Below are 27,871 nucleotides of genomic sequence, written 5' to 3' on the forward strand. Positions count from 1 at the left end.
AAAATTATTCTTCAAAATATCATATTTGTAAGCTGAAAATATAAAATAATAATGATGATGATGGAATCAATTACTTATGGTTGATAGTTTTTTTTAATTGGTGTCTGATCCATGATCTTCGTGTTAGTGACACCGTTGAAATCAACTCGTTGAACCTGCTATACTACTGCTATCCTAGAAACTGAAAATATAATTACAAAATACAAATAAACGGTTTTAAATACACAAAAGCTTACAAATTATTGCCACTAAGTGATTTGTTTAACAAAAATTTTGAACTTGTTTTTCAAGAACTCAAATTTCCATTAAAACAGAAATGTAACGTTCGCTTGTTTGTTTTAGCAAAACAGGAAGTTACCGGGGGGGAATCATCTTGGCTGCTTTGCGTACGTTTCGCCTTCGCTTCACGTAAAACACTGAGTGCAAGCTGATACCCAAAGATTTACATGCGGGACAGTGATGCAAGCGAGCCTACTGGGAAATAATGAAGGCAGTGCTGCCTTTTGAATACAAAACAAGATATGTTCTGAAGAAATAAAGACCCGTCTGTGTCTTTTCGTCAACTATGTGACTGTGTTAGACGATGCGGCGGGTGTTCTAACATACGTCGTGTGTAGTAGTGGATACTTTATGGACGGCTGGACGAGGAAGGAGAGGCTGAAGCTGGTGAGTCGGGACATCAGCTGAGATGGAAGAGGAGCGTTAGCAAGCTAGCCTCTCTTACAGCAACTGCCATATCAGATCCCTTCCCTTTTTGTAGAGCAACTTAGTGATTCATATCAGTCGTCATGGCCACGAATGGCAGCAGTTCACCACCCGGAGTGGGAGAGATCGTCCAGTTAAACGTCGGTGGGTCAAGGTAGGCGCTTCCATATTATTTTAGGATCCATTGTAATCTTGGAAACGTGAGCTTTTGTTAATTATATTCTCCCCTATCGTGCAAGTAGCGAAATTAACACCAATTGGCGCTTTAGTCACATTGGAAAAAGCTTTAAATAGGGATTTGTACACAGTGTACCATCCGTACAGGACCACCTATCATGTAGTTGTTGTAACATCAGTCAGTGACATCGCAACTGATGGTCAACATGCAAAAGATGCCCAGACGGGCTTCATGGTGACATCTTTGCCTGAGCTGTGAGGTCATGCGTGCCTGCAATAATGAGGTTATAATGACTTTGCGTTGTAGGTTCAGCACATCCAGACAGACTCTGATGTGGATCCCAGACTCTTTCTTCTCCAGGTTGGTGAAATATGATCACATTTTTACATCTGTGCAACTAAGGAGACACAATGTTTTCTCAAATCCATTATTATGCAGAAACGACATCAATGCACGTTCTTACTGTTTTACTTTCTGTTTTGTAGCTGTAATATTGCATTATATAAAAAATTCTATCATCATACTTTTGACAACAAGAGACACTCCACTGCATAAATGCCGTTTTTTATTACTGCAATAAAGTCTTTTTTTTTGGATTCCCCGCAAAATTCACAGTAAACTGAAATTCATGTGATTTTACCAAATGGACGAAAAGATGTTTTTCCAATGATCACACCCACATTCAGTGGTACAGCGAGTTATAGAAATGTTATTCTAACTCCATGAAGAGACAGCTGATAGGGGTTGGTTGGATACCACATAGGTGACTAAGTCAAACACTCCACTCAGCTCAGTTTAACAACAGCTGATCAAGTGGAAATGCCTGTTGCCCCGTCTGCCAGCGCACATGTCTACTGTTTGTCAGTCTCTGCTTCGAGCTGTCATAAATTTGCATTTAGTCAATTAATCATTAAAAAAAGGTTAACGATCAAGACCTACTGACTTTTGGTAACAACACTTGTTGGTGTAGAAAAAGCACATTTCTCTAACAACCTTAGTACAATATTGAAATGCTTAAATACTGAAGATCTGTGTGTGTGTCTGTTTTACAGTTTACTTAGTGGAAGGATTTCCACTCTTCGAGATGAAACTGGAGCTGTGAGTTGCCTTTACTGCATCCTAAGCTAATTTTGGTCCAGATCCCGTGGATAAAAGCAAACAACAGGGTTTTATTTAGGAATTTGAACCTGACCACAAGTTGCGATTCAATTCAAGTTCGATTCTTGGGGTGGCGATTGGATTCTGAATCGATTGTCTTATTTAACAATATCCCCCCCCCCCCCCCCCAAAAAAAAAAGAGCCAGTAGCAGCTTCAAAAATAAATATTGGAGACCATATCAAATAACAGAGTATAAAAAATATATGAGGATAATATTATCAACAGATTATAAATATAAATGATATTAAACTAAATTAAAACACATTTGTGAGACTACCGGTACTAAAGTGAACAGCACTCACTTTGATAACAAAACTAAACATTTGAGTGCATCTCAAATCTGCAAATAAATATTTCTTTTCAGTGAAAAACCCCTGGTTATTAATAATATTGTGAATGTTTCACTTTCAGATATTTATCGATAGGGACCCAACAGCTTTTGCACCGATTCTCAATTTTCTGAGAACCAAGGAACTGGACTTAAGGTAAGAAGTCTTGCCAGTGTCATGAAATGTCCCTAACAGGGTTTTGATGGATCTATTTTTAGCCAGAGCCTTGCGAAATAAGTGTTTTGATTTTTTTCTTTCTCTTTTTCTGCAGAGGTGTCAACATCAGCGTTCTCAGACACGAGGCAGAATTTTACGGGATTACTCCCTTAGGTGAGTTGGTGTACAGGCGATATTTTTTTTACATAGAAATAGAGTTGGTAGCAATTTTCATTACCCACTAACCTGAAAAATTAATTGATACTTTGAACGGTTGCTCCAAAATAAAACCAATTACAAGAAATCTTGTTTCATAATTTGTCTGAATATACATTTGGTATTTCCTAATAATTGTCCTGGTGAAACAAAGTGTTGTTAAAGCGAAAAGCAACTCTAACAAGGTCATGACCCTAATACTTTTAGTTCCATATACAAGTTGTTTAACATCCTGTTTCTGCATTGAAACTTCCTTCTCTTGACCACAAATTTACATAAATAAAACACATTTAGAAAAACTGATATTCTTTTTCTGAAAAGTGATTAATTTAATACAAAAAAAAAGGCGTTGATCTAACATACGGATTAATTTCTTGTCACGCTAAACTAACTGTTATAAATGTGTTTGTGATCTTCCACGCATTCAGTGCGACGCCTGCTGCTGTGTGAGGAATTGGACCGTTCCTCGTGCGGTAGTGTCCTCTTCCATGGTTACCTGCCACCACCAGGTAAAGGGGATGTGAAAAAAACAAGAAACATGAAAACATTTAATTTATATTTGTATAACATTTACCTGTCATTATTAGTATTAGGTCCATTTTTGTGTTTTTTTTCTATCACTTTGTTCTATTTCTTTTTTATTTCTTCCGGAGTTAGCTTTGAGAACTCGCACGTCAGAGTTGAATTGTTCAGTGTTGCTGTCCATATGATTTCATTAAACTTGATTTTTGATTTTAACAGCCGTTCCAGTGCGAAAGTCCAGTCCTGCCTCCGCCTCCTCTAACGAGCGGCCGGGTCCGAGTGGAGCAGAGAGTTTTGCCCGTGTTGCTTCTCTTCCTGGTGCTGATGATACTATCAAACTGGGTAAGAGACCTGGGATAAGTTTTATGTTTAGATTAAAAGTGTTTATTGATTTATTAAGTGTTTTACTTAATTTTTTACTTAATTTTTCTATGTTACTGTGTTCTACTCTGCTGACCTCTTTCTCTTTCTTGAGTTTATATGCAGTCAGAGTTTCAACATTAGAGAATGTAATAATGCACATGTTTGTGTCAGACTAGACATGCAGTCGCTTATATGGTTGAATCTGTAGAATCTAAGTGTTTTCTCCGTCAGGGTTCATTTAGAAAGGATTAGATGATGAATGATGGTCAAGCTAAAAACAGAATGGCCACATATCTACTGTAAAAGAGTGGAGTTTGTTTGTTTCTTGTTTGTGTGCAGCTCCTGTTATTGACCCTAGGAAGGTGTTGATTATAGCAGGACACCACAACTGGATAGTGGCAGCTTATGCTCACTTTGTCATCTGTTACAGGTACTGTGTGAATCTTATTAATGCAGCCTCTATGCCGTGAGTTTAGTATTTTAAGATCTTCTCCACTGATCAGTTTAGGAAACCTTGCAGTTTGTTTTGTATAAGGGTTAATTTAGATAATTTTTTTCCATGAATATAGGATTAAAGAATCAACAGGATGGCAGCAAGTGTTTTCTTCGCCTTACCTTGATTGGACCATTGAACGTATTGCACTAAATGCCAAAGTGGTGGGCGGGCCGCATGGAGACAAGGATAAGATGGTGGCTGCAGCTTCTGACAGCAGAATCATTCTCTGGAGCATCCAAGATGGCGGCAGTGGGAATGAGATAGGTGGGTTAACAAAGTTTTTAAAAACTGAACTACTGAGAAACTCAGAATTTACAGATAAACCTACTGATCCCACATGGTCTGCGAGATAATTAGGACAATTCAAGTTTTGTTGATTCTTTTTTCAGCACACCTGTTTATTCTGCATCCTTTTAATGTAGTTCACTTTTCCTCAGCTTCTTTCAGAATAAAAAAAGATGATGACTGTTCTTGTTTACGTTTTCGGTGTCAGGTATATTCAGTCTCGGCGTTCCGGTTGATGACCTTTTCTTCATCGGGAACCAGCTAGTGGCTACGAGCCACACAGGAAAGGTTGGGGTCTGGAACGCCGTCACTCAGCACTGGCAGGTAGGTTTGGTATTTTGTTATAGTAAGTCAGCTGAATTTAAATCTTTTTTAACAAAACTAAAAATAGTGATTACAACTTTTTCTTATTTGTTTCTAATGACTAATAACAATACAGGAAAAAAAAATTGGAACAGATGTAGAAACATTATGGAATAAACTTGAAAATAAAGAAGAAATTCTCTGTAGTTTCACAAAAATGACTGAAAAAAGTCTGAACTGATGATGACTACCTTTATTGCGCTCCAGGTTCAGGATGTGGTTCCCATCACCAGCTGTGACACTGCAGGATCTTTTCTGCTTCTGGGCTGCAATAATGGCTCTATCTATTACATAGGTAAACACAAACAAGGATGTTAGTGTGGTCAGTTGTAAAGAACATACCAATACTTTAATTTTTTTTCCTGTTAGAAGATTTAAAAAAAACAAAAAGGGCATTTATATTTAATTTGAATTTCAACAAATACTGTAAAAATCCAAGATAGCTTTACCTTTTCAATTCCCACAGCAATAAAAAGCTGTGATTGTTGTTTCCATTTTTGAGGGAAACACAAAAATCAAATATAAAATGAGACCGCAGAAGGGTCAACATGTTATTTTCATATTTTTTCCAGACATGCAAAAGTTCCCTCTGAGGATGAAGGACAATGACCTTTTAGTGACGGAGCTCTATCACGACCCTTCCAATGATGCCATCACAGCACTCTCCGTGTACCTCACTCCTAAAACCAGTAAGTACCAGAGATAATTATAAGTCCTTGTGCTGTTCAACAATTCAACCTCCATCACAAATCAGTTACTCACTGTGAGGATATTGTGTTTTTTTTCCCCCTCTGTCTTCTGTCTCTCTGGAGGTGTGAGTGGGAACTGGATAGAAATAGCTTATGGGACGAGCAGTGGGGCAGTGAGAGTGATTGTGCAACACCCGGAGACAGTAGGATCAGGTCCTCAGCTCTTTCAGACGTTCACTGTTCACAGGAGCCCAGTGACTAAAATCATGCTGTCTGAAAAACATCTGGTGTCAGGTAAGGAGGAATGGGACTACCCAACCACTCACTGTCCAATCTATTCCCGCAAAAATGACAAACATATTTTCTTGGTTTTACATTTTCACATCTGTCTTTGTACAGACTCCTGCCAAGTCACTAAAGTAGTTGCAGCACCCCTATTGGTAGAAGAGTGTTACTGCAGAAACAAATATTACGCAACTTGGATTATCTATTAACAAATAACTTTTATTTATAAATTCAAAATGATCAACTCCTAATGTTTTCACACGAATTCATATTAACTTTAATGTTTTAGATTATATGTGTTATACAGAAAAGCAGTGGCAGGTATACCATTAGGTATGCAGTATTTAAATAGCTGCTCTTTTCCTCTTACTATCTCAAAGGGTGTGCCCAGCCACCCTTTAGAGAAAACTTATTTCAGCTGCTTGTATACAGGATGTTATTCTCATGACCCATACCCCTTACTAAAGGTGAGGGTAGGAACACAGATTGAACAGTAAATCAAGAGCTTTGTCTTGTGACTTGGCTTCTTCACTAATATGGACGTATCTATCCACCTGAATCTTGCGCTTTAACTTCCTCTCACCTATGAGCAAGACCCCAAGATATCTGAACTCCTCCACTTTTGTCAGGAGAACTTCACCGGCCCAAAGAGGGCAAACCAGCTACGGGAAGGGGATTCCTTGTAGTCTTTTTGGGATCGACATGGGATTGCCTTCCTTAATTCCCAACAAGGTGCTCTGGGTTTTAGGTGGCAGTAGATTTGGGTGGTGTGCTTTGACCATTGGGACATGGAAAAACTAATCGATCAATTTAAAATGAGTAGAATTAAATTTTTTATGGGATAAAACAACTGCAAAAAAAGTTTTGATTTTGTGAAAAAAAAATCAGGACCACGGACAGCACTATTGTTCAGGAGTTTTAAATAGCTGTCTTTTTGTTATCTGGCCTTCCAGAAGTGATAACATGGACAGGTTTGGGGGTTTATTTTATTGAACATGTCTTTCTCTTTGGCAACCAGTAGTCACATAAATGTAAAATACGTTTGTATTTTGTGTTTCAGATCCTCTTGTTTTACATTTATCTGTGTCACTGGTTATTAATCAAATCAATCTTTATTTATGAAGCACTTTTCATATAGAACATATCATAAAGTTCTTTACACTAGAGCAAACAAATAATATAAAAACAAGCACAACAATATAAAAATAAAGCCCCCATCTCCACCCCTGATCCACACAGAACCCCAAACCCCATTCATGCCCCCCGCTCCCTTAAATGCTGGAGATAAACATTAGGAAAGAGGGTGAGCACGGAAAACGTTTGTTGATATAAATGCTAACAGTTGGAAGCTCCCTCTCTGTAGATAGCAGCACAGCTAGCCGGGTGCAGCATTCGCAGTTGGGGACCCAGCAACACTACAGCAAGGTGGCGAAACGGGTCCCCATCTAGAGCCGCAGCAGCCAACTCAGAGGGAGAGGACCCAAATGAGGAAGCTCTGGAAATAAAAATGAAAATAAAAAGTAATAAAGAGCAATAATAAGAAATGTTTTCTTGTCACATGTAACAGGCTACATCTGACAGATGTAATTATCCTAGTGTGTAAAGCAGGGGTCGGGAACCTTTTTTGCCGAGAGAGCCATAAATGCCACATATTTTTAAATGTCATTTCCAAAGAGCCATACAATAATGTAGCGTCCCTTTCCCACACTGAGGCACGGAGACTTAACCTCTTTTAAGGTTCTTTATTCTGGTTACTATAGACCTCAACAAACGCCGCACAATTAATTCAGCAACTCCTGAATCTCTCCCGCCGAGACGAGAGCGCTTCTCCCAACTTTATATTCCCCCCTCCCGCTCCCGCCCTCCCATTTCCCTTATTCGGCCCATAGCTGAACCCCATTGGTCCAAACACCCTAACAACAGGCTGAGCGACAGAACTGAGAGCCAATCAGATCTCTGCTTGATGCGTTCATTGAACTCCAGAACTTTTAACGCGGCCCAACAGCCAAGTTAAACTCAGTCCGCGACAATTTGTTTAAAACTAAATATACAAATGAATGTGTGCTTTGATGTAATTTCAACATTTTTAAAGTACAATAAGTCTGTGGATTCTTTTGAATAACATCGTTATGCTGTTGCTGATAAATGATGAGTATTTCTCGTGGTAGTTTTGCTGATGGTCTAGTCTGGTTGATACGTGGTGAGTTTCTGCTTCATGCAGGTGTTGAGACTTTAAACGTGATCGTAGGTCTGACTGTTCTGTAGATGTGAGACAGACTGATCACATGCAGACCTGGAGCCAAACACACACTCACACGCTGCAGTGAGTGACGGGCAGTGGGTTTTACGTTTTTACAATCCCTGCGCGGTTCACCTGCTGTCCCCACAACCCCCTCCGTACACCCACCCTCTGCTTTCTTCCTCACACATCCCGTCCCCACAACTGCGCGCTCTTTCTCAGAGACGGGAGCGCGCAGTTTTAGGCACGGCAATTCACAGGTTTCCAGTTTGTACAAACTCTGTGAAATAATAGATAATAGTAAACTGATAATGCTGGCGCTGATTTTTCTCTCCAAGCACCGATACTACTCCGCGCCTCTGACATCGCATCGCGCCCGAGAAGGACTGGTCTAATGAAAAAAAAAAGTATAATTAAAGATTTGTCTGCGAGCCACATGTGACCATCAAAAGAGCCATATATGGCTCGCGAGCCATAGGTTCCCGACCCCTGGTGTAAAGCATTGTGGAGACTGAATGCAAGTTTTTTTAGTGGTTTGGATGTCCTTACAAAATTGAAACACGCTTTTCTGTTTCAGTCATTTTGTGCAAATGTGCTTCAGTAAACTCGACAGTTTTATGTCACAAAACATTGACTAAAGTTATGTTATGATTTGTTTTTTAAAAACAGTTGTTATCAGCTTTGATGCCTCTTGAACTGGATGCCTCAAACAGTCATGTCTTTATTTTGTACAGTACATTACAGCTGGAGCATATCAAATATAAAATCAGGTTTATTCTTAAATTTGACTGACTACATCCTTGTCCTCATCATTAACTCAAGGGAGGATTGTGTTTGTGTTTATCAGTGTGTGCAGATAATAACCATGTCCGGACTTGGACGGTGACCCGGTTCCGAGGGATGATTTCAACTCAACCAGGCTCCACCCCTCTGGCATCATTTAAAATACTGTCACTGGAGGAAACTGAAAGTCATGGCAGCTACTGCTCTGGAAATGATATAGGTTAGAGGAAACAGCAAAAACACACGCTCAAAACAAAGAACAAAGTAACTGACTGCTCTTAGCCCTTAATTAAAAAAAGTTTTATGAAATAGCATAAAAACATTTATAATATTTCATAGATTGAGGAAAACTACAGATAAACCAGTATTTTTTAACAAAGGGGATATATTCCCTTCAGGTCCATTTGGAGAGAGGGATGACCAACAGGTTTTCATACAGAAGGTCATACCCATCACTAACAAACTGTTTGTGAGGCTCTCTTCTACTGGGAAAAGGTAATATTTATATTCTCCTGATAGAACATGCTTGGTTTCCATGCTTCACATTTGTCTTTGTGCTGTTAGGATCTGTGAGGTGCAGTCAGTGGATGGCACTACCATCACCTGCTTCATGGTAAGAGAGTGTGAGGGTTCCAGTCGAATGGGATCTCGACCGCGCCGCTATCTGTTCACGGGACAAGGCAATGGCAGCATCCAAATGTGGGACCTGACCACAGCGATGGACACGGCCAACAAAGGAGAGGAGAGAAAAAAAGACGGTGAGGAAGGAGTGACGGCAGCTGCTAGCAATGGCGTGTATATTTTTAGTCTTCACATAAATTAATTCCGGCATCAGTATTCCCTTGAAAAGGTTTGTGTTTTAAGGCTTCCTTATGTTGCAGATGTTGGAGGACCAACTGAGGAGGAGCTGCTGCAGCTGCTGGACCAGTGTGACCTGAGTACTTCTCGCTGTGCAACACCAAACATTAGCCCCGCCCCATCGGTCATGCACCATGCACAGCTCAGAGAGTCCTGCTCCAGGTTAGAAATACACTGCAAAAACCGGGCCGTGCACTCATCAAAATGCCATCTAACTCTTCCTGTCTGACTTGTTGAAAACCTTTTTCTTAGCAGATGTCTTGAGGCTCTTCAACACACAGATCCCACATATCACTTTAAAATAACTGGCTGCAGACTGTGTTCAAAAGCCTATTAAATTAACTACTAGTCACTACAACTACTACCACAGATCTGCTAAATCAAACACACCTGGTAGAGTAAAAATGCATGCTGGATAATAAACGCCCAGATCAGTTTCGACAATAAATAAAAACTAAATCAGGACATTATGTAATTATTGGAACTGGGCTGTATTTCCCTGTGGTGTGACCCACGCATTTATATTTGGCAGTGATGCCTCAAGAGTTTTTGCACTCCTCACCTGCTTGTGATCTTTTCCCCTCTGAGTTCATTTTTTTGCCGTATTAATGCTCCAGTCGAACATCTCTGCGGTGTCAACCAATAGGTAAACACTAACAGCCCTTGGCTAATTTCACTCCTGGGCTTTTGCTTGTCTGTCTCTTCTCGTCATGCACAGTCTGCAGTTACAGGCACCGGAGCCCATTCCTGAAAACCAGGCCACTTATGGAGCTGTGCGGCCCTACAGAGAGAGCCCCCTGCTGGCTCGAGCTCGCCGGACTGAGTCTTTCCACAGCTACAGGTGGAGGAGGGCTTTTTTAACTAGCTTACATACCTCAGCTTGAATTTTAAAATTTAAGTCTTTAAACCCTTCAAGGCTGACTTTATTTCCAATTATATTTAAAAATATTCTTCAGTGTTTTGCTAAATAAGTGGAGTCCTGAATTTAATAGTGATTTGAGAATTAGGGACATATGGTGTAAAGGGGTTAAGATTCCATGTAGAGGATTTTAATAACATTAGGTGATAAATAAAAATATAAATGCATTTTTTCCATATCCATCTCATATAAGTGAATTAATTTGGTTTTGTTAAGCACATCATAGCAATCTGATCATGTTTTTACTTTGTGAAACTTTTATTGGAAAAATCCAAGAAAAAAGTTACTTACTTGAGACCATAAGAAGAGCATGTTTGCAGTTGAGTTACTAACACTGTTGTATGTTTCCACAGAGACTTCCAGAACTTCAGCTTGAGTCGGGGAGGTCTGGACCAGACAGGCCAGACGTCCTGCCAAGGCCCCCACCAGTCTGCCGATGCACGCCGTTCGTTTTGTGACTTCGCACCTCAGGACATTGAGAGGAGAGCCTCAGTTATGGAGCTGTGGGCTTCCCGCACCAACAGTGCAAGCTCCGGTTCCACTGTCGGGGGGGTTTCGTTGACAAAAGCAGAAGGTAGTCAGGAATCACCACGGCAACCTCCAGACAGCCCAGTTCCAGGAGGGGATGTCAGGCAAAAAGTACACCCTCAGCTAGAGGAAGGAGATGGAGGAGATTGGATGAAGGCTGAGGGAAGTGTGAAGAAGAAGGGAGTGTTGGAAGGAGGCTTTCTGGGGAGAAAGCGGGCTCCCCCTGTTCCTCACTTTTCCCTCCCATCTGGATCTGAAGGTGGGGGCAGTGACTCATCTACAAATGCCTCGCCCTCCCCAACCAAACTAGCTGCCTCCACCTCCCCGCGACAGAAGAAACTGGCAGCTGAAGCCTCCAGTCAAGACAGCAGCTTGTAATCCCAGACAATTGCTGAATTTGTTGTGGGTGAAGACAAGAACTTTTCAAATTTGCAAAGTAAAAGAGAAAAAAAGTTCAGGATCTTTGTTTTGGGAGCCCACAATCCTGAGCACTACTATGTTTACTCATTCCTGCACTAAGGGACAACATCTCAACACTAACATCACATCATCTCTAGCCGAGGAGGGACATTCAGTGAAACATCTGTTGGGTCTAAAAACATCTGCAAATCGGCTTTTAGGGTTAAGACCATCATAGTCTTTGGGCGTTGATGTTTTTGCATTTTTAGGTTTTACGCTTTGTCCTGAAGAGGCGATGAAAGTGTTTGTGTGTTTTGTGTCGCTGCGGCTCACGCATGATGTGACACAGGAAAGCAGAGCGTCTGTCTGATCAGGTACTCAAAGGTTTATTATCCAAACACATCAGAGGTCACTAATTAGATTGACTGCTTTAAGAAATCAAGATCCATCTATGGTTTGCTCAAAACCTACATTTAAGTAGAAGAGACAAAAGACCCGATTGATCTTAAATTAAAGCTCATTGCGGTGTATGCAATTGCTAACTCAGCTTAAACACTTTACTTTAGCTAGAAATTAGCAGATACTTGAAAGCCTTTATATCTTCCCATAGACACTTACATGTTGGTTTTTGATGTGGATAGAAAGACACATACAGATTGTCTAAGGAAACTTGGAGATTGTTTTTAGTAATTTCCTCTATTGCTTTATTGTGCAGAATCACATTGGGGGGCAAATTTTGTAAAAATCAGCCGAAGTGGAGAAGGGTTGCATGTGAACAGCAGTTGAACATGGGTCAGTCGGTCCTAAGGGAAAAATCCAAGAAATTTGTCCTCCAAAAGATGCAACAACTGCACAAAGGGGCTTTGCGAAAACCTTCCCTTCTAGCTAATGCTGTGCATGATCCCACTACATTTTTTGATAATTATTTTTTTAACGTTTGCCACTTTCAACCTGCACTTGATAAAAGGACCTGCATATACACTTTATCACTATAACCCCCCCCCCCCAAAGTGGGCTTTATATGTATTGTTTTGTGCAGCATGGCTGTTGCAGTGCCTTATTTAGCCGTGTTTGTGTCTTAGTTGAAACATTTTGTGACCAAAGGTTGGTGAAGGTGGAGATCATGGTGAAGTTGCAGGAAGGGACCTTGATCTAAACTTTACCTGACTTTGACTGAAAAAAAAAAAAGTCACATCAGTTTTCCAGCTGGTGTCATTACATACTAAACTATAGTTGTGGTTTACCTTGTGAGTGTAAAACACAAACGTTTTGGAGAAAAGGGACCTGACATGTCACATGTTATGATGTGAACCAGAGTGTACAGTTTATGGAGCACCAAACAAAAGCAGCTGCATGAGATCTTTTCTATGAAGGCCAAAAACTGTCTGTGTCATTTATGAAGAAGGTTCATCAACATTTGAGCCCAGCGGCTCATTATCTGCAGTATTTCATCTCCAAACATCAAAACTGATCCTGCCCAGTGGATCAAATCCAGCAGCTGTTGAACATCTTCCGCTGTTTATTTCTGTAGAACATACGTGACAATGTGTTCTGTTTGTACCAAGAGGAAATGCAGGATACACTAACAGTACTGACAGCCGATGAACCTTCGTTCAAAAAATGCATTAATGTGTGTGATGTGTTTTATGTGAAACTACAGAATTCATTCCCAGAAATGTTTGCTTCTAAACTGCAGAAAAGATGTGGATCTGTGTTTTTCTACATTTGTTCACATGTATTTATACAGACATTAATGGTAAGATCGTCAGAATCTTTCCATGTAAGACTTAATGCTAACAGCTCAAATTGGAAAACAGCACTTGGCTGTTTTCATCTCTGTGGGGAATGCTTCACTTGTACCCAATCTCGATCTTTCATTTACTTATTAGTATTACTGCAGAAATACAGAAAACACGTATTGACGTAGTATAAACTTTTCTGCCTTTCACTCATTAGGCTGTATTTGCAGTAATTGCAGCATCAGGGGTCAAAACTCATTCACAAAAATCCCCCAAATATCATTCTGCTTCATAATGGTCAAATGACAGACTCAAGTTATTGTTGTATTTTGAGGAGAAAGTAAGTAAGAAAAGTAAAAGTTGTTTTGTAAATACATGTTCATATATAATCTGTATTTATGTGATTGTGTGATGGACCTGAATACTTTTGCCTTTGCACTATACAAATTAACACTACGATATCTTGCTAGTGTTTGATTATACTAATATTGTTTAAAACATCTGAGAATGCAGTTGTTTTTTGTCCCTAGTTATGTTTACATCATAGTACAGCTGTGTTCATAAACTAAACATATCAGTCCATTTAAACTCTCATGTATACCATTTATTTTTAAATGTGTTTGTATAAAATGCCTCATATTCTAACATGTATAGCTGCTGTCAGAACTGATCCGATGTTAAGATTAAGCCTCGCACTTTACAGCTTTGACTTGTCCTGTTTTTTTTACTTTTCGTTCTAAAACGTAATTTTTATCCTTTTTTTTTACTTTTCTTTCTAAAACTTCATTTTCATCCCACTTGTGAATTGATATCTCCATTTTTTTCATTCACGCTGCATTCAAGTGCATGTTGCAACACTGAAAAACACTGCAAAAGAGATTGTTTTATATGCATAATTACAGATGATAAGAATTTTGACACATTCAAACAAGATTTAAGTTTCTAGATTGCCTAAAGCGTGTGTTTTTATAGGTTTTTAGCAATAGTTTTGTCTAAATGTATTTATTGAAGTGTTCAGTTTTTTGTTTTTGAGCATCACAGTGTGCGCTTTTTCTTGCCCCCCCCCACTTTCATTTCACTAACCTTCCTGCTCAGACGGCCTCCTCTCTGCGACGGCGTCTGTCGTCATTGTGATTTATGACTTTAATAAAAGCGTGTGTGTGTGCATGCACATTTGTATACGTAGCTCAGGGCCATACTGTCCCTTACAATCACTCCACAAGCTCTCTGTTCACAGCCTCTCCCTCCCGCCGTGGCTGACAATAGCTGTGAATGTGGCTGAGAATGGTTTGGAAGTGCCCTTGTCAGATTGGCGTCCTTGAGTGAGGGCACAGTTGTTTCTGCCAGTTTGTTAATTTCAAACTTGCCTCTGTGTCCCCTAAAGGAGTAAAACTAAATTACGGTTGTATAGTTTTGACACAGACACTGTGTGTTTGTGTGTGACTGTGTAAGTCTGTGTACAGCTGCTGGCACATCTGTGTTGTACAAATGAAGCAAAAAGAAGTCTTGAACTGACATGGCAGGAACAGGAGTTTCTGTAAGGAGCATATTTAGGCTGAGCTGTACCATTTTTAGGATTATAGGAACTCTTGTGCAAAACATGTTCTTTACATATCTTAACATTTGAATTCCAAATGCATTTTTCCTCATCTCTAGACAACTATATCAACATAGAATCAATGCTCACTAATCACTCAGAAATGTTGTTCCCTTCTAAACTTTTTTAAGTTATTGTGCCTTTTTGTGTTTGTTTGATTTCACATAGTCTCTCTTAAAACCAAACACTTCAGTGTAATAAAATAAAGAATGGTGACAGCTTGAGTTTTTCTTTTGAAATAAAAAAAAATGGGTTGAATATTTTTTTTTTTTTTGAAAGAGCTTAGCAATATTTTTTAAAATAATTTTTGTGATAATAATAATGACACATTTAGAAAAAAAGGAAATTATTTTGAATGTTTTAATAATGTGACAAGTTCACAATTGATCAATTAAATATCTATAAATAAAACCTTTAATAATACAACCATAAATAATACTGTCATTGTAAAAAAAAAGAAGTTATTACATCAAAAGTCAACATATACTATATCGAATACTGTTTCAACGCTAAAACAAAGCATGGTTGGGATTTTTTTGTTTTTACCCTTGTGCTTTCCTAGGCCCTAACATTGGGAGTTGGGTCATCTAGACCCACTAGACAGTGCTCTGAACCTTTTTTCTTCAATGATTTGTGATCTTCACTGGTGTCCATGGATTACATGAAATCTTTCTACCTTTATCCACCTTTGTCATGGTAGGAAGAACACGTCAATGTAAGGGTGGGGTCATCTAAGATAGAACAAGGGATAAACGGATTGATCTCTAACATTGATGGATTTGTAAGCTGGTCAAATAGGAATACTGACACACTCACAACAAACCACACTACATAATATGCAAAAACTAGATTTCACCATAAACCTGCCTCCCATTTAAAGTAAATTTACAATTAATGAAGTAAGGCAAAAACGTCAGTCTGGGCTTTACATCCAATACATAATCATAAAACTCACACGGCACATCTGGGATTCCCATCATTATAAAAACAAGACATTTGGCATAATAATAATAATATCTAATAATGACAACATGAAGGCAACATATTTCATTACAACTAAATCACAACTGATGTTACAAACGTGTAAGCAAAGCTAGATTCATTAAACACTTTTCAGTTCATCTAGCTGCACTTTAAAAAAAAAAAGCTCAAATACAAATAGTGGCAAGCAGACATATCGAGCCATAACCCATCCTGAAATTTGACGGTACGTTCTTCACCTTTTGCTGCAGTTTGATGTTATATGCTGCAGATATCCTACAGGTTTTTATGTCACAGCTCCCATGTGTAAACATATATTCTTTCCAATAACACAGTAAAGGCTCTTCGTTTGAAGCAGAAGTCATGCAAATGCCACTTACAAAAGACAACATTAACACTGCTTCACTCTGCACGATCACCGTAGCTCGTCCTAAAGATGTGTGTCATTGAACATGGTGTGCTCCTTCTTAGCAGAACCTAAGGCCTTGATGGCATCTACAAAGTCCTCTTCCTCCACATACTGAAAGAAGAGAGATTTCAGTGTCACATCAAAGCTTTATCCATCAGGTTTATTCTGATTTTTAATCTCTAAAAAAATAGCTCATTAATACATACTACTGCTGACTGACAAGAGCCTGCAGAGTGGACTGTAAGAACGTTTTGCGGAATGGAAGTTATCTTAAACAAATGCATGAAATAAACTAAAATCACACTACCCATCACTAAAGTAATGAAATCTCCACCATGATTTTTTTTGTGATTTGATTTTACAGATTTATTTAGCCTATATTTCATCATTTATAAGACTCACTCGGAAGGGTTAAAGGAACACATGTTCAGGTTGCAGCATCTGGCAGATTTTTGATGATTTTCCCTTTTAGTTAAAGCCAATTTGCTTTACAATGTGCATATATTATTATATGCTAAAATAAAATGTTTTAGTGATCCCTCCCATGTTACCACTGTTGCCTCCCTCAACAAGGTTATTCTTACCAGTCCAGAATCGTGTCCCAAAGGGTTATCCCAGCCTTCCTCCACCATAAGTGACTTTTGGTCAATCAGCTGACTGACGCTGCGGTGCAAAGAATGCTGGGAGTAAGCTTGCGTGAACTCTGTCTGGTTGGGAACCCGCAGGACAGACATGGGGCCGAAGCGCGGGCCGCCACCTGGAATACTTGTGTCTGTCAGACCCTACATGACACAATTGCAGACCAAAAAGGTTCATGTTTGGATTTGTTTTTGCACAAGTGAGTTGCTTCTAGTACTGCTAAGAGTTTGTGGAAGTTTATTGTAACTACTGCGTGACTGAAAAAAATATTTAGTTACAGGACAGAACACAATTCAAAGGTAAAAGTGAGCGTTTTCTGAAGTGGAATAACTTTGTTTCACTTGTGTCATACTGCAGATATCCAACAGGGGGCACTGCTTGATAAGAATTTGAAATGTTTAAAGTTTAATTTCAAAGATCAGATGTGTTCTTATTTTAAACTATATATTTAAGAACATGCACACACAAAGCATGCAGATGCCAACACAAAACATGGATGTTACATCAACCTGCACAATCTCATACCTCTGTGTACATAGTGTAGCTTTTAAGTATAACGTTGCTGATCTCAACACAGCCTGCTACTGTGTCAAACTGCAGGGGGACAGTAAGACAAACATTTCGGGGTCAGGCAGGGGGGAAAAAATCTTACTCTGGGGCGTTCAGGATGGAGCATGAAGCTGGAGAGATGTTTAGAGCACAGCTCAGGACAGGACCTCTGAGAGAGACAAAGAGAAAGAAAGATGGAAACAACAGTAATGGAAGAAAGTACAGCAACGACCGAAACGAAAGGCGACAAGGAAAGTGGAATGAAATGAGCGAAATTTACAGAAATTGAAAATAAATGAATACCTATCTATATTTATATAGATAGATGGATAGTTGTTAGATAGATAGTTGATATATATATATATATATATATATATATATATGTATATATAAGACTTAGAATTAGACATAACCACCTTCTGAGTGTCTGAGTAGCTTCTCCTTTCTTTGTCTCTCACTGTGTACATCTCTCCACCAGACTTTCTGGTTTTCTGAAGCATTACCAGTGGAGGGCGCTCTCTGGCTGTGGGATTTTTCCTCAAAGTTCTGAAACAGATAAAACAAAAATGTTCTTCTTTGTTCTTCATTTGATAGGGATTGGAACAAACAATCTTTCAGAAATCTTTCTCACTCAAATACCTTTTCAAAAGGAGGCCCAGCAGTAAGGCAAGTAAAAACAGACCCAGAAGGGCAAACAGCAGTATGAACCACAGTTCAAAGTAAACGGGTGTTGGAGACACACTGACACCCTGTTTTTCAGTGTCTGCAGGCTCAAGGAGACCTGCAATCAAAAGATTAAAAAAGGAAAAAACAGAAGTCAATGTATTTTTTTGTTAATTTGAGTAACTTTTATTAAGAACGGATTTGTCTAAAGTTTGCTGATCGGCCGTGTTTTCAGACCTATGACTGGGCTGTATCTGATTGTGGGAGTGCTGGCACTGCCGCTGTCTGTTGTACACGTCACCTGGAAGGTCAGAGCTGCAGAAGACAGAAAAGGCAAGATGTTCTAAATTAAAATATTGCCTCAAACTCATATCGTGAAGGCAATAATATAATTATGTAGCCTTTCTTTGTTTGACACTGAATGCCCAGCTTTCTCCATAAAGTGTCTACAATTGCACCTGTTTTTTAAAAACCCACTTCGATGAAAATGGTGTTTTTAACATGTTCTTTTGGCATTTTTCTCATGATGGAAGACATGTATAAAGAAAATTGAGCTCAAAATTACATTTCTGAACATTATTTATTCAAATCGTTGTGAATCAGGAGCAGACGGAAAAATGCCTAAAATCATAATTAAAAGACAACTGAGAACAATATAGTAAAAGATGCTGGAAGTGGGACTTTAAGGTGATAAAGTAAAAAGGGTTCTAAAAAAAAAACCCCACCCTAAAAAGACAGAAATGTTCAGTTTGCATTTGGTGTGTGAACCCCCACTTTTCCGTGAGATACGTGGGATATGCAGGTAGCTGTAGAAACCAGTGTAGACCCTCAGCTGACTCTCTGTCACGGTGTACTCCTTCAAATAGCTGTTCAGGGAGAAGGTCCCCGACCAGTCCAGCCAAATCATGGTCAGGTTGCTGTCCACTAAGAAGGGAGACACATACTGCGGAGCTGATGGGAGAGACAAACATTTAGCAGGTTTAGAATATGATTTAAGCTTCTCATGAACACTCAGCTGGTTTGAATAAAGTGACCTTCACTGAGTGTGCGAACAGCAGTCCAGTTGGAAGCAGCGCTGCCCATGTTGTTGAAGCAAGCAGCCCTCAGCTCATACGTGGAGTACGGTTGAAGACCTGCACGGTTGAGGAGTTTCAGATATATTTAGTTGTTTCTGTTTGCAAAACTTTCACTTTCCATGTGTTTTCTTTCTGAGGCTCAGATTTACAGCTCACCTATCACCAATGATCTTTATTATAACTAAGATGCCAAATAATAGTTGCTGCATCAGTTTTCTGTCTTTGGTATCTCATGGTGTCTTTATGTTTTGATCTTTTTATCATAAAGTGAGTCTAGACACAATATTTGTTTTAAAAATACAAATACCTGGCATTTCTGGGATTTCACCTGTAACATTGTAGCTCTTGTTTTTTCCAAAGAAAATGATTTCTGTTGCTCCCACCATGCAGGGGAGGGGCACAGGCTGTGGGGGCGGTGGGCATCCTGACCTGAGATGAAGCTCACACCTGGACACAGAAAGACAAAGGTAAATCCCAGTCATTTGTTCACTGGAGACTTTTTAAAAATAATTTCTTACTACCTCTCAATGATCCCGTTAGGTTCTAAAGGTTCATCCCATTCCATCTGCACGGAGCGGGACGTCAGGGTGACGGGACGAGGAGGGGGCTGGTCAGCTGGGGAAGCGGCCAGGGTGTGAAGCTTTCTCAATGGACCCCGACTACAACACTGATGGATTTTGCAAAAGACACATTACAGATTTTATAAAATTCTGTGTCACACTAAAAAAACTAAATGTATGAACAAGCAGGCATATATTAATACCTGATAACAGGTGCAGGCCTCAACTCCAACCCAGTACTGAGTGAAAGGGTGTAAATCATAAAGTGTCTGCTGCAGGGAGGTTCCCTCTGAGAGCTACAGGAAGAGAGTTTAGCCATGTTTTCAATTTCCATCAAAGACAGCACAGAGGCTGAGTAAAACAATGAAATCGTTTACCAGAGTGTGGTTGTTGCGTTGCAGGGACAGCACTCTGTAAAGACTGACGATCCCGTTGGGTTTGGCTGGAGGATGGATGTCCACGACAGCAGAGGTTGCAGAAACATGCAGGAAAATAGGTGCGCTAACGCCCTCAGGTGGGGCAGGACCTGTTCTCCCACTGACCCACGAACTGGCACAATGACCAGCTGAATTCACCGCCCACACCTGCCGGTTACAAACCATACGTTGGTCCATTCCCAAGAACGAGGGCCACAAACCTTCCTCATATGTCTGCTTTAACAGTATTTCAGGAAGTGTTACAGATGAAAGCTTTCCCTTAATTAACAAATATTCACCACAGCAACAGAGGAGTGTGAATTCATTCACAGGACTATCCATCAAAACCACCATCAGCAGCGAGAGCAAAACCTTTTCACCATGCAACCCCACACCAACATATCTGCATGACAATTACTTTTCACCTTCATCAAGGAGTTATTCACAAACACACACACTCATGGTAATCTTATTTGTGTGCTTGTGTTGGGTATAATTAGAGGGTGTACATAGCACGGGGTCAGGCAGGGTGGAGATTTGCATGTGTAAGTCATCTGTAGCCTGTCAGAAGTAGTGCAGAAGGCAGATGGATGGGTCTGAGCTTTGGTGCTCAAAGTGTGTGTCTGAGCGTGTGCTTTGTTGTTTGTGGTTTTGACCACAGCTTTGTGCGTGCATGTGCACCAGTGGATTATGTTAAGAGTTAAATTAACCTCAATAATAGTCAATTAGGCCGTGATCAATCAGACTGATTGATCTAAGTGACAGCACAGATGGACTGAGATGGGGAGGGGGGAAGAGGAAGGACGGATGAAGAGATTTGGGAAGGAAGGATGACAGAAAGATGGACAAGAAAACCAAAAATAGACAGCAAAATGTAGTCACAATTTTTGGGCAAAACAGCACATGAACCAAGAGTGGCACATGTGATTTCTGTTCTGAATAGCATCTCCTTAACCCTTGTGCTATCTTAGATGACCCCACCCTTACTTTGACGTGTTCTCCCTACCATGACAAAGGTGGATAAAGGTGAAAAGATTTCATGTAATCCATGGACACCAGTGAAGATCACAAATCATTGAAGAAAAAAGGTTCACGGCACTGTCTAGTGGGTCTAGATGACCCAACTCCCAACGTTAAAGCGCCTCGGATAGCACAAGGGTTAAGGCAGACTTGATTCAGAAAATGTAATAATTACTTTTCATTTTAAGTTGGAAGCAAGACCTGCAAGTTCTCTAAAAATAAAATTGGGTGAATTATTACTGTGTCCTGTTTGCACAAAAAATTAGAGAAGTATAGCTGCTGTCCAACTTTTCTTTTTCTTTAAGCATATGACCATATGAGCCAACAATACACCCATACAGTTTATTATTCTTTTTTTATTTGAACATAACCTTATTGAAAATATTATCCCAATTTAGTCGAAGAGCTTTTTAGGGTAAGTAGAGAGATGGTCTAACAGCTTAAATTAAGGTAAAACAAAACTTTGTTGGCATATACTTCATGAGTCAACAGCTTGTGTTTTGTTTCCATCTGTACAAGACATTAATTGAGATACAAGTTCATTTTCGGGTAAATTTGGTGAAATCTTTTTTTAGCAAAATATAATATGTAGTACAAGCAAGTACGTTTTTAGAATTGTTTTACACACTAAGTTACATCGTGTAATGGTCCAAAACTTTATGGACCTCATCATGACAGCATTTAAGAGGTTTTTCTGCAAACTTATCAGAAATTGTGATAAGATGGTGATTCTGTAACCACAAGCTGTAAGACTTTGCTACCCAGCAACAACCATCTTCTTCTTCCATATAGCAACAAAGTTAAGGCCAAAACATGACGCAAGACCATGAGGGAGATTAAAAAGTTTGTGCCACCAAGTCAGAAAAGAGTATAAAGGTTTAAAGCTAAGTCCAGATCACTTTGCCCTTGGTCCAGCACTAAAAGGAAGAGCTCTTCTCATCCCTATATCATCTACAAGCTTTTTATTGCTTCCTCTTCTGTCTTCTTCTCTCGCATCCTATTGGGCCACAAGTTGGCTCGTTACATGCAAAATAAAAATACGCACCGTTAGCTGCCATGGCAGCAAAAGAGCCACCATGGCAACAAACGATTTCCGTACACACCCAGAGAGTACAGGAGCGTTGTCATTGGATGGTTAGACTGGAGACTGGATTTGAGTTATCCGATAGGCCAGCGCAGGAACTTGGCGGGTGCATCCTTTTAGGGTGAAGGGGCTAAGTTGTGTGAAAGTGGGCAGTAATTAAAAGTAAGCATAAAGCTGTCAATAGCAGCTTATGACCCAGTGTAATTAGCCTAATATGATTTCTCTCTATGTGCTGTGGTCTGCTAAACTGAACTGACTCATCCTTGTGTACGCCACAGACATACGGAGAGAATGAATGAGGCTCTGGCTGATTACCAGTAGATCAGCAGAGAAACAAGTTGGAAAGTGAGTAAATGGATGGCTTGATATGTGAATGTAGAGACAGACTGTCAAAACAAAAACATTTAAAGACTAAAAACTGACAGGAAAGGGGTGAAGAATAACTTTCAAGTTGAAACTAAATCCATAAATTCTGTTTGCGGCTCTCTCGGGGACACAGATAAATGTTTACAAGCACACTCCAAACACTAAGTACAACTATATACGGTGTTCATGGCCACACATATCACCAGCTTGTTCATGAAGCCCAATCCCTCACCGACGAATCCTCCGGGGACATGTAGCGGTCACCATTAAAAGGTCTTTCCAATAAGAGTTCTGTTACCAAGGAGGCGAACAGTTAATTTGATTGGCTGGCTGGTAATCAGGAAGTGGAGTGCTCAGAGGGCCCAGTGATTAATGGCGTGGTTGCCCGCTCGTCATCTCCCATAGCTCCTCCCTCCCTCCTTCCCATGTCATAAATTTGGACTCTCGTAAATAAAGACGGCACCGCAATCAAGCAAACTCAATCAATTACCTCGCTTCTCTGGCCTAAGCTCTTGTCTGACAAGCAGGAGTGCTAATGTTATTGTTGTTTCCAAAGGGCTAACCTGTCAATTAGTGCACCAATGGACAAGCTCAACAGCATGAATATGGACTGGTCCATTTAGCACCTGTCTGATTACTAGTGGGTGAGATGCTGTCTGTTGGTACTTATGGATACTGTGGTTAAATCTATGAAAATGATCAGTTTGAGTCACAACAGCTATTTGTTCTACAAAACTAATTCAAACAAATCTTTTGGATTTCTTCTGTAAGTGCAAAAAAAAATGTTATTGATCAGTATATTTTTGGCTTTCCGGCTTCATGACATCTACCTTGGTTTCTAGTATTTTAATAACTTTTGAAGAAACAACAAATATTTAACTGTAACTGTTTCTTTTTAAAATCGAACAAAGACCTTTCTCCAAACAAATCTGAAGAGTTTTTTTCTTTTCCCTGCAAGCAAAGATCAATCTTTTCTAAAAGTGACAAACTAATTATAGGTCTGCCGCTTATACCTGATACTGGTATAGAGTGTAGGGTTGGAGTTCACTATCTTTGAAGGCAGTGGAGATATTCTTGTAAACAACGGTGGCTGGAGGGGTTCTGTTGCTGTCAGGGGTGGGGTCCAGCTTGCGGTGCACTTCATAGCGCTGAATTCTACCATTTGGCTTAGCTGGAGGAGACCAGGTGACCAGAAAGCAGGTCTGCAGGTTGGTGTTTGGGTCAAGTTGAAGGTCTAACAAAGGTGGCATCTGTCCAGCAGGGGGAGCCTCCAGCGTGAGTACAGAGGACCAGTCACTTGAGGAGCAGCCCAGCGCTGTGCAGGCCTCCACTCTTACCTCATACCTGCACATATACAGAAAGCATAATTAGAGCTGGATCTTTATTTGAACTCTTTTAGAAACTATTTACATCAAAAATTCTTCTCTGAGATATTTGTTTTCCTTGTCTTTGCCACACAAGTCTTTCATATGGAAGTATATATATTTTTGCAACTAAAACTAAATAAAAATAAAGGAAACCATTCACGCATTTAACACTTCTTCCTCTTTTGGCTTCTCCCATCAGGGGTCGCCACAGCGAACAAGTCGCATGGTAAACTTGGCAATGTTTTACGCCGGATGCCCTTCCTGACGCAACCTTCTCAAACCAGGCTTGGAGCCGGCACGGAGGTGGAGAAGGGAACAGGGAGCAGCCCGGATTCGAACCCTGGTTTCACGGACGGAAGGCGCCGCAAACCAGCACGAGCTAAACCGGCTCCATTCACGCATTTAACACCTTGTTTGAAAATCTCAACTGTCTTAATGCTGAACCTAACCATGAAGAACCGACAGTGATTTGAGGAGGATTTTATGCTTCTATTCTATGATATTTTTTCGTACAACAAAATGTAAGACGAGTGATTGATTTGTTTTAAAGCAAAGTAGGATCAAACACTCTCCCACATTATATCCTGTAAATATCACTAATTTGTACTGTACTGTAACTTACATTCCCATTTTTAGACAATATAACATTTTTCTGCTATATGCTGTGGTAAACATTTTCTTTGACTAACCGGTGGTAAGGATCCAGGCCATGCAGAATGGTGTGTTTTTCAGAAAAGGCACTGTCCTCCAGAGTAAACACTGAGCTGATGACCCTGAGGTGGACAGGATCTCTAAGGTCGACAGTGTAACTCACAATGTCTCCATTTGGACGAGCTGGAGTCTGCCAACCAACTCTCACCTGTTAACAAATAAGATACCTATACCAAGGTCCTACTTTCATTTGTTAAAAGACAAAAAAAAAAAAGACCCACCTGACCACCCGCCAATGGTTTCAGAACTGGAAGACTGACACCAGAAGGCGATGAAGGATGAGTTTTTGCTGTGGATGCCTGGCTAGTCACTGCACCTCTGCTGTTGTTGGCCCTGACCACATAGCTATACTCCACACTTGGCAGGAGTGTGAAGTCGTGGTAATGGGTCTCTGTGCCAACATAAACAACTTCACCATCCCTGCGGAGCTCATACCCTGTGATGATGCCATTGGGATGTTCTGGTGGCCTCCAGCTAATCTCCACCGACTCTGGACCAGTGACCTTTAACCCAAAAGGAAAAATAAAGATAACCCTAAATTATTATTGTGAAATATTACATATACGGTACATTTTTTATAGTAAATTATGTTAGATTAGATTATTAGGAAGGAAACAGGAGGTACAAAACTAAACAAAGCCTTAGGGTGCATTAAAAATAGACACATTTGGTTCACTTAAGTGGTCCGGGACCAGGAACTGCTCTCGGACCCATCTTTGGAGGTGGTCTCGATTTGTTTCCAATCGGACTGAGCCTCGGACTAAAAAGTGTTGGGCCTGACGTTGATACACGCTTTAAAAACTTATGAGCGAAATATAAAGTTTGAATGAACTATAAGTGCAGGACTTCCATAATTTTTGCAACAAATGGTTTTCCCAGTCTGAATGCACCCTTAATCAACTCATTTAATTTTCATGAAAGACAGAAATGACAGAAATATTTAAATGTTTTAATGTATTCTTTTCTAATTTAATGGATATACAGTATTTCTCCTCTATGAAACACCAAAAGTTCAAGAATAATGTACAAAAGGGGACACCTTAAGAGTTGGGGCAGCCAGGCCAGTGGGAGGAGCTTCCTCTGTGACGGCAGATGTGATGATGCTGGGAGTGCAACCCCCGCTGTTGCAAGCCAACAGAACCAGCTCATATGACATGTGCGGCTGGAGATCCAGCAGCACAGTTTGGAGGTCTTTCCCGCGATAGACATCTTCATTGTTCAATTTCAGCACATATTCTGTGACCTTTCCATTCTGCATCAGAGGCTCACTCCAAGAAATCCTTACACTGCTGGATGTGACAGCATCCACTGTGGGAGTTTCCACCTTGGACGGTGGAGCTTCTAGAGTTGTGATGTTTGTCTGAGGGCTGGTTGTACATCCCTCAGATGTACAGGCTATGATGGAGTAGCTATGAAAAAAGGTAACAAGAATAAGGTTTGGCCTTTTTGGGCGTAATTGCTAAGTAAAAAAAAAAAGTAAATACCTGTATGTTGAAAATGGCTGCAGGCCTCGATCTGTGTAGGTGAGGACAGTTGGGTCAAAGCTGAATGAGAAGCTGACATTGTTTCTTTGAATCCTGTATGACTGAAGAATCCCATTAGGCTCAAATGGAGGATTCCAGGTCACCATGACCTCACTGATCCGCTCTTTGACATGACTCAGTTTTGGAGGATATAACCCTCGAGGGGGGGCTTGTTTGGTCGACACAGTGATCCAGGGGCTGCAGGTTTGTCCAGCTGGGTTGTGAGCACAAATGCTGAACTCATATTGAGTCCAGGGACGCAAATCTGTCACTGTGAAGGAGAGAGTTTCCCCTTCTTTTGGGGATGATTTTATGAAGAGCACCTGTAATTATAAAATCAATCATGCATAATTATTGGACACGCCATGGAATAAGAATTCCACTTTAAATAACCTTATAAAACAGTAACAACTTTGACGTCTATCAGGTTTTGTTGCACCTACTTTGCCTCCATCCTCTTCAGTACTTCGCCCCTTCCACTCAAGACTTCTTCCACGCAAGGAATACTCTCCAATTGGTCCATTGGGTTGGGAGGGTGGGCTCCAAGTAAGTGACACATTATCTGGGCCAATGGAGAGAGGTAGAGGGGGTGACTGGGAAGCAGGCGGTGCAGCTCCGGTAGTGATGAGCTGAGGTGGGGTGTGTGTGCAGCCTGCCAGCGTACAGGCTTCAAGAGTTAGAGAGTAAATGCTCCATGGCTCTAAACGGCGAAAAAGGAAACTACGAGAGAGGCCGCTGAATTCCAGGTTCCCTTCGCTGTACACTCTATATATCTGCAAAAGAATGGAGCAGAAAAAAAGAAAAAAAGAGTATAAAGCTCTGCAGGAAGGATATACAAACTACAGCTTACATAAATGTTGAGAAGCCTTTAAAAGGATCAAATCTATACAGATAAATACTAAAAAACATATATTTAAAGTCCTTTTTGCTGATACCGTTATAACGCCATTAGGTGCAAGAGGTTCATCCCAGCTGAGCATCAGTGCCCTGCCCTGCTCCTTCTGATCAACTGTGAAGTTAGCAAGCCCACCAGGAGAAGCCTCTAAGGTCCTGACGTCCACCCATGGACTGAAAACATTTCCTGATGGAATCAAAGTCAATTAAAGATTTTCATTGTACATACTTTTTGGTAATCTCACTTTCTTAATGAAGTGCTTAAAGACCCACACCGATGAGTATCATGTTTTTGGTGTTTTTAACGTGTTGGCATTTTTCTGATGATGGAGGACATATATTAAGAAAACGAAGCCCAAAGTTGAATTTCTGGGTATTTCTTTATTCTTTATCATTGTGAATCAGGGGCAGAAAAAAAATGCAGTTAGAAAAAGAGTTTATTTGTCATGTAGAAAATACGCTGGTCCCTGCTCTCAGTAATGGGGAGGGGAAGGGGGTAGGATTGCTTTGGACCAATTGTCCCCCAACTCAGGGACGACATTCTTATGAACTACTGGCGCTCTGCAGCAACTGTCCTGAAAAACCACACAAGTTTTGGGATTTTGGTTAAAATGGTAAATAATCATATTTAAAAGACCACTGGGAACGCTTTTAGAAAGGCTGACGAAATGATCGAAGTGGGTCTTTAGTTTCATTCCACTGACCTGCACCATTCACAGCTTCGACACAAACACTGTACTGAGTGTATGGTTCAAGGCCGTAGACTGTAGCCTCCAAAATTGAATCCTGAAAAGGACAAGCAAAT

At 40.3% G+C, this 27,871-nt stretch overlaps 2 protein-coding genes across 3 annotated transcripts in view; one reads left to right on the forward strand and one right to left on the reverse strand.

The window, feature by feature from the left end:
* Positions 1-42: 42 nt before the first annotated feature.
* On the forward strand, positions 43-15,029 carry kctd3 (potassium channel tetramerization domain containing 3). Of its 2 annotated transcripts, XM_004067386.4 has the most exons (20): positions 43-666; positions 761-859; positions 1,190-1,243; positions 1,936-1,981; positions 2,454-2,527; positions 2,643-2,701; positions 3,172-3,252; positions 3,485-3,607; positions 3,968-4,058; positions 4,198-4,388; positions 4,618-4,733; positions 4,980-5,067; positions 5,345-5,461; positions 5,585-5,755; positions 8,833-8,988; positions 9,167-9,263; positions 9,333-9,526; positions 9,650-9,788; positions 10,345-10,467; positions 10,899-15,029. In XM_004067386.4, the coding sequence occupies exons 2-20, from the start codon at positions 789-791 to the stop codon at positions 11,449-11,451; spliced, it is 2,544 nt and encodes an 847-aa protein (XP_004067434.1). In that variant the 5' UTR covers positions 43-666; positions 761-788; the 3' UTR covers positions 11,452-15,029. The 2 variants fall into 2 exon arrangements, with proteins under 2 accessions (XP_004067434.1, XP_011490850.1); XM_011492548.3 differs by having other exon boundaries at positions 43-859.
* Positions 15,030-15,457: 428 nt separating this feature from the next.
* The window catches only part of ush2a (usherin), a 190,485-nt gene continuing 178,071 nt past the window's right edge, over positions 15,458-27,871 (reverse strand). Inside the window, exons 75-94 of the mRNA XM_023953554.1 lie at positions 27,771-27,852; positions 27,108-27,253; positions 26,616-26,945; positions 26,134-26,495; positions 25,689-26,058; positions 24,871-25,152; positions 24,628-24,797; positions 23,585-23,915; positions 20,063-20,269; positions 19,889-19,981; positions 19,647-19,792; positions 19,454-19,572; positions 19,084-19,182; positions 18,824-19,000; positions 18,287-18,364; positions 18,026-18,167; positions 17,803-17,932; positions 17,490-17,555; positions 16,783-16,980; positions 15,458-16,309 (exon numbers count right to left, since the gene is read on the reverse strand). Coding sequence (XP_023809322.1) covers positions 16,220-16,309; positions 16,783-16,980; positions 17,490-17,555; positions 17,803-17,932; positions 18,026-18,167; positions 18,287-18,364; positions 18,824-19,000; positions 19,084-19,182; positions 19,454-19,572; positions 19,647-19,792; positions 19,889-19,981; positions 20,063-20,269; positions 23,585-23,915; positions 24,628-24,797; positions 24,871-25,152; positions 25,689-26,058; positions 26,134-26,495; positions 26,616-26,945; positions 27,108-27,253; positions 27,771-27,852 — 3,618 coding nt within the window. The 3' untranslated portion in view covers positions 15,458-16,219. The remainder of the gene's footprint in view (positions 16,310-16,782; positions 16,981-17,489; positions 17,556-17,802; positions 17,933-18,025; positions 18,168-18,286; positions 18,365-18,823; positions 19,001-19,083; positions 19,183-19,453; positions 19,573-19,646; positions 19,793-19,888; positions 19,982-20,062; positions 20,270-23,584; positions 23,916-24,627; positions 24,798-24,870; positions 25,153-25,688; positions 26,059-26,133; positions 26,496-26,615; positions 26,946-27,107; positions 27,254-27,770; positions 27,853-27,871) is intronic.

The sequence above is a fragment of the Oryzias latipes genome, chromosome 3 (assembly GCF_002234675.1).
Source record: "Oryzias latipes chromosome 3, ASM223467v1".
NCBI lineage: Eukaryota > Metazoa > Chordata > Actinopteri > Beloniformes > Adrianichthyidae > Oryzias > Oryzias latipes.